General features: G+C 39.1%; 1 protein-coding gene across 1 annotated transcript in view; it reads left to right on the top strand.

Annotated features, from left to right (window-relative positions):
- Positions 1 to 18642, top strand: part of MDN1 (midasin AAA ATPase 1) — a 167643-nt gene that overhangs the window by 29672 nt on the left and 119329 nt on the right. The window contains exons 10-15 of the mRNA XM_059401062.1: positions 6220 to 6413; positions 7340 to 7421; positions 9561 to 9656; positions 11092 to 11204; positions 12429 to 12577; positions 13679 to 13739. Coding sequence (XP_059257045.1) covers positions 6220 to 6413; positions 7340 to 7421; positions 9561 to 9656; positions 11092 to 11204; positions 12429 to 12577; positions 13679 to 13739 — 695 coding nt within the window. The remainder of the gene's footprint in view (positions 1 to 6219; positions 6414 to 7339; positions 7422 to 9560; positions 9657 to 11091; positions 11205 to 12428; positions 12578 to 13678; positions 13740 to 18642) is intronic.

Below are 18642 nucleotides of genomic sequence, written 5' to 3'. Positions count from 1 at the left end.
CTGTGTCTCTCTGTATCCCCATTTTGCTGCCCTTAACTATAGCTCCTTTGGTAACTTCTTCACCTTTTTGTCCCAGCATCCACTCTGCCTGGCACTTTGTAAGCGCTTATTGTATTCTCTGCTGTCATGCAGCTCTTTGTTTTGCAGTTATAGAATTTCAGTGTTTAATTTTCATTCCTAAATTGCCACTCCGTTCTTGAAAGAAGAGGTCTGAAGTCCACATTTAGGTGTGATTTGTTGGGGATTGAAAGGATGAGAACAACATGGACTGCTACTTTTTTTCATCTTTCCATTCTTGTCATGAACAGCTATGAGTCATTCTGCTCACAGGAAACAGCAGAAGCACTCACCCCCTCACTTAAATGATGTGTATCATATTTAGACAGTTTACTTCGAGGAGTTCACTTATTCTTTTTATTTTATTTTATTTTTCCAGTGTTCCAAGGTTCATTGCGTATGCACCACACCTAGTGCTCTGTGCAATACGTGGCCTCCTTAATACCCACCACCAGGTTCAACCAACCCGCCACCCCTCTCCTTCAAAACCCTCAGTTTGTTTCTCAGAGTCCATAGTCTCATGGTTCGTTTTCTGCTCCAATTTCCCCCAACTCACTTCTCCTCTCCATCTCCCCATGTCCTCTGTGTTATTCCTTATGCTCCACAAGTAAGTGAAACCATATGATAAATGACTCTCTCTGCTTGTCTTATTTCACTCAGCGTAAGCTCCTCTGGTCCCGTCCATGCTGATACAAAAGTTGGGTATTCATCCTTTCTGATGGAGTTCACTTATTCATAAGCTTCTAGACATAATAATAAATTCTAATAACACTCTCCTGAATAAGTGGCTGGTGACTAAAACTCTTGGGTGCATTATTTAGGAAATAAAATAGTCTCCTAAGATGATCTCATGGGAAGCACAAGGAACTACATTTCTTTTGCTGCCAATTCCAGTCATCTTATGCCTAGAAAGATTGTCTTTGACTGGGGTGCCTGGATGGCTTAGTTGGTTAAGCATCCAACTCTTGATCTCAGCTCAGGTCTTGATCTCAGGGTCATGAGTTCAAGCCTTGCGTTGGGCTCCATGCTGGGTGTGGAGCCTACTTTATTTTTACTTTTATTTTTGTATTTATGTATATATATTGTGTTATGTTATTTAACATACAGTACCTCATTGGTTTTTGAGGTATTGTTCCATGATTCATTGTTTGTATATAAAACCCAGTGTGGAGCCTACTTTAAAAAAAAAAAAAAGATCGGGGCAGTTGGGTGGGTCAGTTGGTTGGGCATCTACTTTGGCTCAGGTCATGATCCTAGCATTTTTGGATAGAGTCCCACATGGGGCTCCCTGCTCAACAGAGAGCCTGCTTCTCCCTCTCCCTCTGCCTGCTACTCCCCCTGCTTACGCTCTTTGTCTCTCACTCTCTCTGTCAAATAAGTATAATCTTTAAAAAAAAGAAAAAGATTGTCTTTGACTTGCTGAAATAATAAATTATACTTTAGAAAATGAGATATTTATATAGTGCTAAGTCTTTTTAGTTATTAAGTGCCAAAGAGTAAACCCTGCCAGTTGCTCAAATCCTGTCTCCTCCATACACCTTGAATGTGACCTCATGTCTTAGGTGATGGTGCCTTAGAAGGCCTGCTTTCTCTGCTGGCAGTGCCTAATCACAGCCATTAATTACCTCTCCCAGGTTCATCTTCTCCATGAAAGCTTCCTGGGTCTCCAGGGATGGCTGACCACATTGTAATTTTGATTTGGTTGTATATCTTCTTATACCAGATGATATTTCTTGAGGGTGGGCTATTTTCCTGTTGGTTTTGTTTTCCTACCCCTGGTGTTCCCAGTGTAAAGTGGGTACTTAATAAATGCCTATTAAAGGAATGAATCTCCAAAGTAAATATTAAATTGATAAAAGAACCGTATTATGTCATATTAGTTTATTAAATGACATTGTTTTTGACTTTTTACATTTATGGTAATAACAAAGATACTCTTTGGCTAAGGAAGAAAACGACTAGTTTGTGGGTAGTATAGATTTTTTTTTTAAGGATTTTATTTATTTGTTAGAGTGTACAAGCATGGGGGGCAGCAAGTAGAGGGAGAAGCAGCCTCCCCAACAAACAGGGAGCCCAATCTGGCACTTGATTCCAGGACCCTGAGATTATGACCTGAGCTGAAGGCAGACACTTAGCCAACGGAGCCACCCACGCTTCCTTATATAGTTCTTTTCTGTTCAGAACTTCTATGCCCCTGAACTCTTGCTATAGTGTAAAACTGATAAAGTTCTTTTTTCCATATAAAGATAGTTTTTTTCTCCATCCTGATGTTAAATATACATGCTTATTAAGTGGAATTACTACTTAGCAGTGAAAAGGACTAAACTAGTGGTATATGTGGTAATGTCTAGATGAATCTCAAAAACATTAGCTAAGTAAGAGATCCAAACTACACACTACATCTTGTATGATTCCATTTGTTTGTTTGTTTGTTTATTTATTTAAAGATTTTATTTATTTATTTGACAGAGAGAGACACAACTAGAGAGGGAGCACAGGCAGGGGGAGTGGGAGAGGGAGAAGCAGGCTCCCCACTGAGCAGGGAACCCCTTGCGGGGCTCCATCTCAGGACTCCGGGATCATGACCAAAGGCAAATGAGCCAAAGGCAGATGCTTAATGATTGACCCACCCAGGCACCCCATATGATTTCATTTATATGAGAGACTTGAAAGCAGATCCATAGGGATTATAATCCGATTCCTGATTCTCCCAGCCAGGGGTGTGGGGGAAGGGATTGATTATAGAAGGGACATGAGGGTACTTTTTGTTTAAGGGGTGATGGAGGGGCACCTGGGTGGCTCAGTCAAATAAGCATCTGACTCTTGATTTCAGTTCCAGTCTTGATCTTGTGGTCATGGGGTTGAGTCCTGTGTCTGGCTGCTACACTCAGCAGGGAGTCTGCTTTGATTTTTCTCTCTCCTTCTTCCCCTGCCCCTGCTTGCATATATGCATGCTCTCTCTCTCTCACTCGCTCTCTTTCTCTCTGTCTCGATAAATACATCTTAAAAATAGGGAAGATTATGGAAATAGTCTGTATTTTGTTTGTGGTGACCAAGGTCATGAATATATATGACCAATTTTATAAATCTTCCCTCCTTACAAAAAAAGTATGTTCTGTATTTTATTTTTTATTTTTTTTTTAAAGATTTTATTTATTTGTTTGACAGACAGATCACAAGTAGACAGAAAGGCAGGCAGAGAGGAGGAAGGAGGCTCCCCGCTGAGCAGAGAGCCTGATGTGGGGCCTGATCCCAGGACCCCGAGATCATGACCTGAGCCAAAGGCAGAGGCTTTAGCCCACTGAGCCACCCAGGCGCCCCTGTGTTCTGTATTTTAAAGATACATGTGTCTGTCCATTTAAATTTACTGATTTTGATACTCTTTTTCTGTTTAATTTTTCATCTATCTGAAATTATTTTCAGCAATATTTCTTTAAAGTCCTTCAGTAAAAAAACAAGAATTAAAATCTTATACCTACTGGGGGTGCCTGGGTGGCTCAGAGGGTTAAGCCTCTGCTTTCAGCGCAGGTCATGATCTCAGGGTCCTGGGATCGAGCCCCACATCGTGCTCTCTGCTCGGTGAGAGTCTGCTTCCTCCTCTCTCTCTCTCTGCCTGCCTCTCTGCCTACTTGTGATCTCTATCAAATAAATAAATAAAATCTTTAAAAAAAAATCTTATACCTACTACTTGAGATGACATTGTTAAAAGGTTGTAGATCCTTATCTTTGTAAATATGTATACATTACATATATAAAATAAGTGGATTTTTTTTAAGATTTTATTTATTGATTTGACAGAGAGAGAGAGAGATCACAAGTACGCAGAGAGGCAGACAGAGAGAGGGGAAGGGAAGCAGGCTCCTCGCCGAGCCGAGAGCCCAATGTGGGGCTTGATCCCAGGACCCCGGGATCATGACCTGAGCCGAAGGCAGAGGCTTTAACCCACTGAGCCACTCAGGTGCTCCCCAGACAATATTTCTAATATATACATGTTTCCCTTCTTCTCAAATAGACTTGTCGGAATAAATCCATATCATAAAAGCTTATAATCCAATATTATGAGCACCAGGTATTATTCTGCAGAAAATTCTCAATAATTGTTGAAGTAAATAGAACTACATCATTTGGTTTTTAATTTCTGTCATTTGCTTTTTAAAGATCAGCTGCTTTTTATCAGTACTTAAAATTAGCTCCTTTTGAATAAATGAAACAAGATGGGTTCGGGAGGGAGACAAACCATAAGAGACTCTTTTTTTTTTTTAAGATTTTTATTTATTTGTTAGAGAGAGAGAGAGATACAGAGCGCATGCACAGGCAGACAGAGTGGCAGGCAGAGGGAGAAGCAGGCTCCCTGCCGAACAAGGAGCCCGATGCGGGACTCGATCCCAGGACGCTGGGATCATGACCTGAGCCGAAGGCAGCCGCTTAACCAACTGAGCCACCCAGGCGTCCCCCATAAGAGACTCTTAATCTCGCAAACTGAACGTTGCCAGGGGCAGGGGGGTAGGGTGGTTGGGTTATGGACATTGGGGAAGGTGTGTGCTATGGTGAGTGCTGTGAATTGTAAACCTGGTGATTCACAGACCTGTACTTCTGGGGCTAATAATACATTATATGTTAATAAAAAAATAAAATATGTTAATTAAAATAAATTATAAAATAAAAATTTGTTAATAAAAAATAAAAGATTAAAAAAAATTCGTTCCTTTTACTGTTTTCCTATTAACTGCTTCTGATTGCTTTTGCTGAGAAATTACCTAACAAGCATTACTGGAATAGTGTGTGTTAATTAATTTATTTATGAAGATTTATTTGTTTATTTTAAAGACTTTATTTATTTATTTGACAGACAGAGATAACAAGTAGGCAGAAAGGCAGGCAGGGGATGAGGGCATGGAGAAGTAGACTCCCTGCTGAGCAGAGAGCCTGATGTGGGACTTGATCCCAGGACCCTGGGATCATGACTGAGCTGAAGGCAGCGGCCCAACCCACTGAGGCACCCAGGCGCCCTATTTGTTTATTTTAGAGAAAGTGTGTGCATGTGAGCATGTGGGTTGGAGGGGTAGAGGAGAATCTCAAGCAAACTCCGTGCTGAGCGCAGACCCTACCTCAGGTCTCAGTCTCACAACCTGAGATCCTGACCCGAGCAAAGCCAAAAGTTGAACATTTAACCAACTAAGCCACCCAGGTGCCCCTAGCATTGTGTTTAAAATTAAAGTAGTACTTTCAGGATTCTTAAGTGAGTAAATTCCTGGGACTTGATATATATGTTGCCTGGAGACCCTTTTCCCATCTGGCTTCTACACCCTCAGTTGTATAAATGGTGAGATTGCCAGATTACTGTGTTCTGTCTAGCAAAAAGTTGTGATCTTTGAGGGGGAAAGGGGTATGGGCAGAAGTTCTTATACAGTAGTTCCCCTTATCCTTGGTCTGCTTTTTGTGCTTTCAGTTACCCACGGTGAACCTCAGTCCAGAAACAGATGGTCCTTCTGATGTGTAGTCAGAAGGTCAATAGTAGCCTGACACTGTATCATAATGCTTGGGTCATTCACCTCACTTCATCGTGTAGGCATTTATCATCTCACATTATCATAGTACATGTTATTTTGAGAGACCACAGCCATATAATTTTTATTAAATTGAGTTGTAATTGTTCTATTTTATCATTAGTTATTGTTGTTAATCTCTTAGTGTGCCTAATTTATACATTAAACTTTATCATAGGTATGTCTGTTTTGGAAAAAAACATAGTATATATAGGGTTTCATTCTATCTGTTGTTTTAGGCATCCACTGGGGATCTTGGGGTACTACTGTACTTGGTACAAATTTCATACAGAAATTCATTTTTTGCTTGACTACTATTAGCAGGAATGTACATGTGCTTTTATTTATTTATATAGAAAGATTTATATATTTATTTGGGAGAGAGTAGAAGCGAGAGTGGGTTGGGGAGAGACAGAAGGAGAAAGAGAAACCTTGAGCAGACTCACTGCTGAGCAAGGGCCCCAGTGCAGGGCTTGATCCTAGGACCCTAAGAGCTGAAATCAAGAGCTGGCTGCCTAACCAAATGAACCACCCAGGCATCCCTTACATGTGCTTTTAAAAATCACTGTGTCTGCTGCTAAATTCTCTTTGTTTTTTTTTCCCCTCTGTCTGTCAGGTTCTTCAGAACAGATATCCCAGCCTTTTGGCAGTAGCTGATCACCTGCTTGACATTTACATCCAACTTACTGGAGAGAAGCATCTCTCTCGCAGTGATAGTTCTGTTACCTGTGAACAGGCACCTGAGGAAGTTTCAGAAACCAGAAGAGAAAACAAAAGACTAAGCCTTGAGGGAAGAGAATTGTCTCTAAGGTATGAGTTGTTATTTTATTTATTTTTTTAAGTAGGCTCCATGCCTATGCTGGGTCTCGAACTCATGACCCTGAGGTCAAACATCGCATACTCCACCAATTGAGCCAGCCAGGTGCCCCTTGAGTTGATGATTTAAAAATTGCTTTCCTTAAAAGTTCTTAGCAGCTAAGACTGAATGGTTATGAGAAGTCCAGTTTGAAATTAGACCTATGGAGTGCTTCGTGGTGTTGGATCCTATTTTTAGGTCCTATAGTTAATGATTAGGAAGGCTTATAAAGGGAATATATTATTTTAGCTTTAAAAAATATCTTCGGGGGCACCTGACTGGCTCAGTGGGTAGAACATTCAACTCTTAGAGTCATGAGTTGAAGCCCCACGTTGGATATGGAGGCTACTTAAAAAAAAAAAAGAAAGAAAATAACTTTAAAAGTCAAGGTTGAGATTACTTACTGATGTAATTCTTTCACTAGCTTTTCTTTTGTGACAGTTGGGGTCTTAAATAAGACCCTTGGAGTTTGCTATATATAGTGAGTTCTGTACCTTTACTTTCTTTTCTCAGTGGTTGATTTGCCTTTTGAGAAGTGAGCATTAGGAATGGCCAACTCCCCTGTGTTTGCTCTGAGAGTTAGTTGCCCACCCTCCCAACCTTGTCTGGCATGGATTGGAGTAAAATGTGGAATAAGAGTAAGTGGAAATCCCACTTACTCTTTCCCCTGCACTTTATTGTTCAGCAGTGACCAATTTTAGTAAGTGGATTTCCACTTACTCTTTCCCCTGCACTTTTTTGTCTTTATAATGCCAGAGAAACAGAGAGACTTCATTGTCAGGTGTTCCCTAGATTTACGTGGATTGAATTTAACTTTGATGCTTTTGATGTCTTTGGCCTATGGTCTTTTATTTCCTGGCTTTTTTTTTTTTTTTTAAAGGGATCTACTGAATTGGTGTAATAGGATTGTCCATTGTTTTGACAGTCTTTCTTCATCAGCATCCTTAAATATTTTTCAAGAGGTAAGATAGAGTCTTCCTGTTTGTTTTCTTTCTATTCTGTAAGGCTGTTGATTTTCATTGTTATTTTCTGTCTCTTGGCTGCTATCAGAACTTTTCTTTTGCGTTTATTATCCCTAGCTGATTAAAACTAAATTAATGTTGTCTTAAAACTAATTGGGCTTAATCAATGTTTTTTGGTTTTTAAACAGATTACTACGAATTGCAAGTATAGTTTAGACAGAGTAAAACAGACACGGAAAAATAAAATGAGAAGAAAATCTCCCAGGTGTTAATAAAGTAAAATATCAAGTGTTTCTAAAATGTTTAGTATTAGAAGCACTGGGCTGGCTCAGTCAGTGGAGCATAAAACTCTTGATCATGTGTTTGAGCCCCATTTTGGGCATGGAGCCTACTTAAAAAATGCTCAGTATTTATTTTTACATATAATTTCATTGTCTGATAGAGTTGTATTTGTCTGATCCCTCCACTTGCTGAATAGGGTCTTTTGCTTTAGTCGAGAGGAATTTATGTGGGGGTTACAAAGTATAGCCTTGTATGCTGGGCTTGGCCAAAAAATGTGTTGTGTGGGAGGGAAACCTGATTGAATTACAACTCTACCATATTCAGTAAGAACAGGGAGAATTTTATTTCTGCTTGCTTAAAAATAAAAGTGCTACTGTATGGAGATCTGTGGGATCTTAAAGCAGTGACCAATTTTGATTATAAAGTGTTTTTAAGGTTTTTAAGGGTACTCGCGTGGCTTAGTCAGTTAAGCATTTAGCTCAAGTCATGATCTCAGGATTGTGAGATTGAGCCCCACATCAGGCTCCACCCTGGGCATGGAGCCTGTTTAAGCTTTTCTCTTCTTCTCTGCTTGGTCTTTCTGGCCTAGCCAGCCCCTCTATTAAACTATTAAAGGTCCATCAAGAGTCACCTTGCTTAACTTAATAAACTCATGTATGGTCCAAAGGGACCCTAGTGAATAAAAAAAGACATTTCCTACTCCTGGTAATGCCAAGGGTTTTTGAAGCTCTGTCCTTCAGGTATTAGGGACAAGGATTAGGTAAATTCTCTCTCTCTTTTTAAATGCTTAGATTAAGTTTATTGATAATTTACACTTGGTGGTAGCAGAGCTATGAGTGTTTACCACACTCATAGTATCCTTTCTATTCTCATTTTTTGTCTTGTCTTTCCTGTAAATAGAAATTTAGCAAAATGCTTAATGTATTCAAATTTGAAGTTTTTTGGGTAGAATTTACTTTTGGTGGTGATATGTACTCTATATTTAATTACATCAGAAGACCTATCTGGTGGTGCCTGGGTGGTTCAGTGGTTCAGTTGGTTAAGCCTCTGACTCTTGACCTTAGCTCAGTTCTTGATCTCGTGAATTCAAGCCCACGTTTTGTACTTTGAACACACATACACACACACACCCCACCCCCACACCACCACCAAAAACACATACCTGGTTGGCCTATCAGTAATTGCTGAGATTAAGTACTGGATTAGGGTAATGATAATGTGGTCTTTTTATGGCGCACCAGGAGTTTGCCTTTATAGCTAGAAAGTAAACTTTTGGTATTACTTCTATGGCTTAAGAGTCAGTTCCCCCCCCACCCCCCATGAACCATAGACCTAATGATTAACACTAATTCTGTTTTTGCCTGAATTTCAGATTTGTAAAATGAAGCTTTTTTTTTTTTTTTAATTATTTATTTTAGAGAGAGAGAGTGAGCAAGGATGGGGGGAGAGGTAGAGGGAGAGGAGGAGAGTCCTCAAGCAGATTCCATGCTGAACACAGAGCCCAGTGTGGGGCTTGATCCCAGGACCTTGACATCATGACCTGAGCCGAAATCAAGAATCAGACACTCAACCAACTGAGCCACCCAGGCGCCCTGTAAAGTGAAGCTTTTTCTGTTTGCTTGTTTGTTTTTTCCCTAATTAGTATTTTGATAGTAAAGCCTTCACATTTGTTTGTATCCTATCTCTATTATGGTAAGGTCCTTGAGTCTAGGGCTGGTACCTTATTTTTATTCTCCTTAGTCTTACAGAAATGTTCCTGCTGGTTTTTTGTTCTTTTTGTGGCCAGAATGGTGGTGCTCTGTTATTAATGAGGTATTTTAAAAAATCAGTTGACATTGACCTTGGTTATTTTAATAGGCTCTGGACTGTTTCACAGCAATGCTTTCTAAGCATACAAGCAAACTGAAAATGGCAGAAATTATTGGAAGTAAATTGAACATTTCCAAGAAAAAGGTATGTAGTGCTATTTTTACTTCTCTGTTGAAAGGAAGCTGGGTATTTACTTTACTTGCTAGTCTCTGGTCCTTACCTGGAACAGTTCCTTTGCAATAACTACCTCCTTTGTCAAAGTTGGTAGTTTCGTTGTTACCTGTCATGGACATTAAGCTCTTACTATCTCTTAAGTAAGTAGTTCTGATATGTTCTGCATTCTTAAAGTGTGCACACATGCATGTACCACATGCATGCTTTATTTAAAATGTACCACATGCATGCTTTATTTTCTTCAGTGTTTTAATGAAGATGTTATTCTGTAGATTGTGGGCTCAGGACTGGAACTGTTTTATTAACACCTTTGTCTGTAGTTTTATTCAGGATTAGATTTTTTCCCACTTTTCATTAATGTCAAACATAAGAAAAGTTAAAAAGAATAGTACCAACAGACACCAAGAATAGTACAAAGAATAGTACTTAGGTTCATTGCTAACATTTTTAATACTTTGCTGTTCCTATTTTATTACAAAATACATATTTTTGGAGGAGAGAGCCTTTCAGCAGTAGTGATGGTAGCCAGGAAAATGTCTAAGGTCTATCATGCAGCAGATACCTGGCATTCCCAAATAAATGATGACACAAAAAACCCTTATGTCAGGAACTGATATAGAAGTATTCCTTAGGGTTCTGAAACTGTTGGGATGGTTTTAGCTGCAGGTGACAGAACATCTACCAAAAGGGGCTTAAGTAATAATTATAGTAGGCAAAAGAAAAGAAAAGAAAAAAAGAAACTACCACAATTGGGTTAAAAAGAACAGTATTTATCCCCTTTGGTTGAAGAAAGATTTGTTTTCCCTGAACACTTTGCTACCCCTTTCATTCCTGCCCCAAATCTAAACAAAATCTGGGTTCTTAGGTTGGTGACAAGGACAAAAGAGGAACGAAACGGCTGTTGGGTAGATATCCTGGAAGCACCTGTCACAGCTTCTTTCTGTGTTCTGGCTGTAGGGAGATGCACCATGGTTCCATCAAGTCACTGTTCCCTCTATTATTTTAAAATCTAAAGCAGAGAAAAGCATAGCTGAAGAAAAACCACTGATTTTTTTCATAAATCTTAGGAGTAGAACTTTCTGTTCATTTGCTATTGGAATATGTCAGTGTGTTCACTTTAGATATAGGCAGATACGGGCGTATTTGAATGAATAAATATGAATGAATGAAAAATACAGGGCAACATTCATGATCAGTGTTTTAAAAAACATTAGAAATACAGAAAATTTTTAAAAAGACATATTTAAAGCTAGCTCGCCTATCTTGAAGGTAGAAAGTACTTGGTAAAGGGCTAGTTAGAGGGGCACAGTAAACCATAGTAAGCCACATGGATGAGGAAATGTTTGAAGAGTATACAAAAAAATTTTTTTAAGACTACAGAATTTTACTCTGTCTCCTCCCATAGGCCGAATTCTTCTGTCAGCTTTATAAACCGGAAATTGTGATCAATGAGCTAGATGTGCAAGTGGGCCGAGTGCGGCTTCTACGGAAACAAAGTGAGGCTGTCCACATACAGAGGTAAATAGACTCTCAATTAGTCTGAGACTGTGGGGTTAGGAACGTGATAAAAGGACTAGTCCAGCCCCTTGTGTCTGACCAGAATGTGTGTGAATGGTGATCCCTCCACTGTGCTGGATGGTAAGAAGCAGTAGTTTTCTAAAGTATATTCTGTAAAATTAGATGTTAATAGGTGAAGGAGGTGATGAGGGTGATTAAGGCCTTGGAAGTAGCAAAGATGTATTTTTTATTTTATTCACTTTGTGTATTTAGCAAAGTAAACCTCACTTGGAAGTCAGGTGAGGTCCTGTTGTTAGTCTGTTAATTCCTAGAATTTTACAAGATTCTGAGCTCTAGTTACCATTTATTAAATACTTACTATATGCCTAGTATTGTGCTAAGTGCTTTGCATATGTTTTCTCATGTGGTGGTTATAATAATTTTATGAATTAACTTATTATTGTCTTACGACTGCCATAACAACTTACCATAAACTTGGTAGCCTAAAACAATAGATATTTATTTCCTCGCAGTTCTGCAGACTAGAAATCTGAAATCATGATGTTGGCAGGGCCACATTTCCACTGAAGGCTTTTGCCTCCTCCTGTCTTCTGAAGACTACCAGCAATCTTTGGTGTTCCTTGTCTCTGTAGTTACATTTCTCCCATCTCTGTCTCTGTCATCACATCATCTTTCTTGTGTGTGTTTGTGTTTCTGAGTCTCTCTCTGTCTTTGTAAGAACACCAGTCATTGGATTTAAGGCTCACTCTTAAACCCAGTATGATAGGATTTTAACTTATTTATATCTGCAAAGACCTTCTTTTCATATAAGGTCACATTCATAGGTTCTGAGTTAACATGAATTTTTGGGGGAGTCTGTTCAACCCACAATAATAGTAGCTCTGATCCAAATTTTATAGGTGAGGAAACCAAGGCTAGGAGATAGGAGAGGCTAAGTAATTTGCCTAAGACGACATAGCTAGTACAGATAATGTCTTATCTTATTGGTCTTTGGAATCTCTAGAGTCTAGGAAAGTACCAGGTATATAAATACTCAGTGTTTGTAGAATGAATGAATTCTGCAATTCATAGGCTATGAGGATATCTGTTTTATATCTTGAAGACAGCTACTGTGAGTTACCTTCTGATTTTTGTGGAGTCTGGAAAATCTGGTTCCTCAAAACAACACTTAAGGACAATTTGCAGCCTGTTTCTCTGACCACTTACTTGTTTTCCCCTTCCCAGGGAGAGGCTCACTTTTGCTCCCACGAGGCCATCCTCTGTTCTTATTGAACAGCTCGCAGTGTGTGTTAGCAAAGGGGAACCTGTGTTGCTGGTGGGAGAGACCGGGACTGGCAAAACCTCTACTGTCCAGTACTTGGCTCACATTACAGGTAAGTTAGAGGGGAAGCACTCTGCCCCCAGATAATAACCATTTCACACTGATTGCCTTCCCCCTCCACCCTTAAATAAAAAGTCCACAAAATACTAGAGTTTAAAAAGTGCCACTACTCCGCTTTGCCTGGAAATCACCACTGGAAATTTTTTCCTTGGAAATAATGTAATTTTTTTCCCCTGGAAATAACCACTGTTAATAGCTTGGCATTAATTTTTTTTTTTTTTTTTTTTTTTTTGGTTCTAATCTATGGTCTGCAAATATATAAATATTTAAGTTTGGTTTTATGTTGCAAAAATGGGATTCTATGTATATGTATTGCAGTTAATAAGGAAATTAGACATCTTTAAAAATAGAACTGCCTAGGGGCGCATGGGTGGCTCAGTGGGTTAAAGCCTCTGCCTTCGGCTCGGGTCATGATCCCAGGGTCCTGGGATTTAGCCCCACATTAGGCTCTCTGCTCAGCAGGGAGCCTGCTTCCTCTCCTCTCTCTCTGCCTGCCTCTCCACCTACTTGTGATCTCTGCCTGTCAAACAAATAAAAAAATAAATTAATTAAAAAAAATAAAGGTCTTGGGGCGCCTGGGTGGCTCAGTGGGTTAAGCCGCTGCCTTCTGCTCAGGTCATGATCTCAGGGTCCTGGGATCGAGTTCCGCATCGGGCTCTCTGCTCAGCAGGGAGCCTGCTTCCTCCTCTCCTCTCTCTGCCTGCCTCTCTGCCTACTTGTGATCTCTCTCTGTCAAATAAATAAATAAATAATCTTAAAAAAAAAAAATAAAGGTCTCATTTCTATTTAATGACTAAATAATAATATTCCATACTGGATGTTTATTTAATTCTAATTTATAGACATTGACTTACTGAAGGAATTTTTTTGTTGTTTTCAGTTATCTGATACTGATACACAATCTTGTACACATCTTTCTGGGTTAGGTGAAAATTTCGGATGGTTGAAATTCCTGAAAGTAAAATAAGAGAATCGGAGGAAGTATACCTTTAAAGATTTGCCCTATGCCTATGCTTACGTATCCTTTAGGATCACTGGATATAAATAGTCTTGAAATTTTGAGAGTGACCCTTTTGCCCTTTCTTTTTAAAAGGCCACCGTTTGAGGGTTGTCAATATGAATCAACAGAGTGACACTGCAGACTTGCTTGGTGGGTAAGTATGGTTTAAAATTGTTTTCTTGTTATTTTGTGTTCACTGCTTGAGGGAACAAATAGTTTTTCCTTTCAAAACTCAAAATTAGCATTAGAAAAAGGTTCAAAGACTTGTACCCCTACTCCAGCAGGTTATTTATAGGACTTTATTGAGGAGCTCTTGGATGTATAGATGTTTCTCTTCACTTTTTTTTTTTTTTTTAAGATTTTATTTATTTATTTGACAGAGGCGTAGTGAGAGAGCAAACACAAGCATGTAGAGTAGGAGAAGGAGAAGCAGGCTTCCTGCCGAGCAGGGAGCCTGATGGAGGACTCCATCCCAGGACCCTGGAATCATGACCTGAGCTGAAGGCAGACTCTTAACTGATTGAGCCAGCCAGGCATCCCTATTTCTCTTTATTGTAAAGAACACTTGAGGTTCTTGCTCTCAAAGATCATGCTGGAATGGAGAGGGAAAAAAACCCAAGTATATGATCAGTTACTATTTGTGTGTACAGTCATTTGTCTGAAGCGTACATTCTGGAGTCACAGTGCCTTGGAGCTAGACGCTCTCCTGCAGTTCTATTATCTTTGAAACATAAAGTAGCTCTCTGCTTGGTTAAATGCTGCTCATGGGACTCCATTGTGGTCATTAAAATGCCCTTCTGTATTGGTGTTTTTTAATATGTTTGGTTCATATTGAGTATGTTCGGTTTGTGCTGAAGGCTATAAAATTGATGGATGCTATTGGCATACCTTATGTTGAGCGATATTGGGGATCTGTCCCATTAACTCAGAACAATTGCTTAAAAAAATCCTTAAAGGCATAAAGTAGAAATTATTGTCTTTTTTGCTCTTAATGGCATCTACCAGAAAGCCTTTCATTTATCTGTTTTTTTTGGGCCACCTTAACAGCAGTTTTTATTTTCACTTTCTTTGTCTTATATTCCTCCTTGCTATGGGTAGATTGCTACTTTGAATCCTGTTTCTTTTGGTACTTTTCCTTTTTCCTTTTTCTGTTCTACACATACTAGTAATGATGTACTGAATGCTTTTAAATATATGTTCTATCTTAAGATCCATTACCTGAGGCTTATCTTTCTTACTCTAATTCTACTTTCACTTTGTTATTTTTTTCCCTGGTAATCTTTCTACTCTAGTTTTATTTTACTACTGTCAGTTAATTGACACTTAATCTCCCCTTTCCTTCATTGAGGTACTTGGCAATATGTTCTTACTAATATATAGAATTAGTTACTTAACTATATATATCTATAATACCGTGTATTTCTCTCTATTCTGTATCTCTATATGTCTTCAGGAATATTCTCCTGTTAATGCATTCCTAAAACAAATGGCTGGCGTTTTCTTTCTTTCTTTTTTTTTTTAAGTATTTATTTATTTATTTGACAGAGACACAGTGAGAGAGGGAACATAAGCAGGGGGAGTGGGAGAAGCAGGCTTCTTGCCGAGCAGGGTACCTGACGGAGGACTCAATCCCAGGACCCTGGGATCATGACCAGAGCCAAAGGCAGACTCTTAATGACTGAGCCACCCAGGAGCCCCACAAATGGCTGGTCTTGTACTGATTGAACATGTATTGGGTTTGTCTCTGCTAAGAATTTGTAGTGTTATGTCAGCCATTGTAAGTAGTTTTAAACATAGTGAGTACAGAGATGCCCGTTTGTGTCCTGATGTAATTGATAGTAAAAAGATTGGAATCAGAATATGGTACCTGGAGTTTTATTTTAGTGCCAACTTCCTAAAAAGAGTATATATTCATTTTTTCCTTATTAGTAGGTTAGCTTCAGTTATCAAATAGAAAACTTATATATGCTTCAGTGTTTGTCTGATTGGAAATGTGCTTTGCTTTCTATATTTTGTATTACTGGAAAGTGGCATAAATCAAATCTTTTAATGGATAACATATTGTAGATGCGTGGATGACTCCTTTGCTTATGAGTTTTTGTGTGTAAGATGGAAAGACTAAAAAATAACTTTAGAAAGACAAAGGACTGGGTGTGCCTGGGTGGCTCAGTTGGTTGGACGACTGCCTTCGGCTCAGGTCATGATCCTGGAGTCTCGGGATGGAGTCCCACATCGGGCTCCCAGCATCATGGGGAGTCTGCTTCTCCCTCTGACCTTCTCATCGCTCATGTTCTCTCTCACTGTCTCTCTCTCAAATAAATAAATAAAATCTTAAAAAAAAAAAAAAAGAAAGACAAAGGACTGGAAAACAAAATTCAAGAGTTGCAGGGAGATAGGATAGAGAAAGTGTAATATTTCTATTTTGCAGATGTGTGGTTTCATTTGTTTCATTAGGTTTTATAACTATGTTAAACATATTTTACAGGGGCACCTGGGTGGCTCAGTGGGTTAAGCCTCTGCCTTCGGCTCAGGTCATGATCTCAGGGTCCTGGAATCTAGTCCCACATGGGGCTCTCTGCTCAGCGGGGAGCCTGCTTCCCCCTCTCTCTCTGCCTGCCTCTCTGCCTACTTGTGATCTCTCTCTCTCTGTCAAATAAATAAATAAGATCTTTTTAAAAAACCCCATATTTTACACATGTCAAATAATATGAAAATATAAAAGGGATTTATAGACTAATTAGTTTGTTTTGCAAATCTGGATCCTTTAGATTGATTTTAAAAAGAGTATAATTGAGAATAAAGACACTTTATAAAAGTAAAGCTTCAAAGATCATCAGTCTTCAACTGTGTTATACAGATTGCCTTCTGATCTTTGTTAATATATGTACTCCCTTTTTTTTTTTTTAAATTAGCACTAGCATGGTACATTTTTTTCTTTCATTTAAGGGTTTTTTGTTTTGTTTTGTTTTGGTGCAAAATGGTGGCTTATTAAAGCATGGGGACAGGACCTGTGGGCAGGAAAGGCTGCTGCCAGGGTTTTTTGTTTTTTTAAAGTGGGCTCCACACCCAGTGTGGGGCTTGAACTAATGACCCTGAGATCAAGAACTGCATGCTCTACTGACTGAGCCAGCTGGGATCCCCTCCATTTAATTTTTAACTCATGTAAAAAAAATTTTTTTTTTAGATTTTATTTTTAAGTAATCTCTATACCTAGCATGGGGCTCGAACCTATAACACTGAGATCAAGTGAGCCAGCCACGCGCCCCTGTTATTCTGGTAGGCAGAACATAGACCTTCAGATTACCTGTGAGTAGAGAACTAAACAAGTTCCAGCAGAGTTGGGGGTGAAGAGAACTTACGATGAGACTCTGAAAAAGAGTAGAGGACACAGGGGACTTAGATGAAGCAGATAAAATCATTCCAGAAAGAGAAACTCTAGGTCGAAATGGCAAAACCCAGAGCACAGGTTCACAGCATAGAGAAGGGGATTGGGAAGGGCAACCTCCTAGGGAGAAACATGACCCTTGGAGAAGTTGGCAATGAAGGAGAGAAAAAAAATGGGAGGAGAATTAAAGGTCTTATAGAAATGGAGAAGCCACCAACTTGCATGCTCTTTTTTTTGCAACCCATGGAAACCTCTGTACTGAAGAGAACAGGGCAGAAGTGCATGCCCATAAATTTGGAAAACTGATTCTAAAATGAAGAAGAGTGTTTATCATTTCGGTTACTCAGCATGTACTATTTTATGTTCTTTCACATGTTTCAGTATTAGTCATTTTCTTTTACCCAATTTCAAATGAATTCTTCTGAGAGTGTTATGTTCTCTTAGGTGTCAGGTTGGTTCCTGCTGAGTATTTGTGTTGCAGCTCATTTTTTTCTTTCTTTCTGAAATGTGTATATGTTAATTCATTTTTTTCATCACTTGAAAAATTGACTTTTATTGATTTAACTGTCTTAGCCACTATGCTGTGCTTTAAATGAACAGATGCTTCTTTTAGTCTCTTTTGCAGTATTAAGCGGCTATGTTCATGAATTCAATAGACTTGAGCCACTTAATAATGTTAATAATTATAACAGCTAATTCTTGTATGTATTCAGGTTCCAGGCACTATTTGGAGTCCTTTATTTCTTATTTTTCAAAGATTTATTTATTTATTTATTTTAGAGAGAGAGCAAGAGAGTGTGGGGGGCGGAGCAGGAGGGGAGAGAGAGAATCTTCAAGCCGACTCCCCACTAAGCATGGAGCTCAATGCAGGGCTAGATCCCAGGACCTTGAGATTGTGACCTGATCTTAAACCAAGAGTGGGTCACTTAACCGACTGTGCCACCCAAGCGCCCTGTAGTCCTTTATTTGTGTTAACTCAGTTTGCATTTTTAGCAACCATGAGGCACAGACTATTACCCCATTTTATACATGAGGGATTAAACCTTATTAAGGTAATGGCTGGTTCTTGTTTGAACCAAGGCCATCTATACAGAGTGTCTGTGGTTTTTCTTTTTTTAATATTTTATTTATTTATTTGACAGAGATCACAAGTAGGCAGAGAGGTAGGCAGAGAGAGAGGGGGAAGCAGGCTCCCCACGGAACAGAGAGCCCGATGTGGGACTAGATCCTGGGATCATGACGTGAGCCGAAGGCAGAGGCTTTAACCCACTGAGCCACCCAGGCACCCGAGTGTCTGTGTATTTGATCATTACTCTGCTGCCTCAGTTAGCTTTGGGTTCCATTTGTACTGTCATCTTTAAGACTAGCAATTTTATTTAAATAAAGTTTGTGTTTTGTTCAGTTCCTCACTACTTTTGTTCATCATTGTTTCCTTGGTCCAGTCTATAGGTCTCTCATCTTTGTTTCTTCTCCTAACTTCCCAAAGGTTTCTCTTCCATTCAATAGTTAATGGTCGTTCAAAGGTATCATAAGAACACATATGTCTCAAATCCTTTCACTAATTTTCGGGCCATTTAGAGTATACTCCAAAGGCTTTTTTTTTTTTTTTTTTTAAAGATTTATTTATTTATTTATTTGACAGACAGAGATTACAAGTAGGCAGAGAGGCAGG

This window comes from Mustela nigripes, chromosome 5, assembly GCF_022355385.1.
Source record: "Mustela nigripes isolate SB6536 chromosome 5, MUSNIG.SB6536, whole genome shotgun sequence".
Lineage (NCBI taxonomy): Eukaryota > Metazoa > Chordata > Mammalia > Carnivora > Mustelidae > Mustela > Mustela nigripes.
This window is presented reverse-complemented; position numbering and strand designations above follow the sequence as displayed.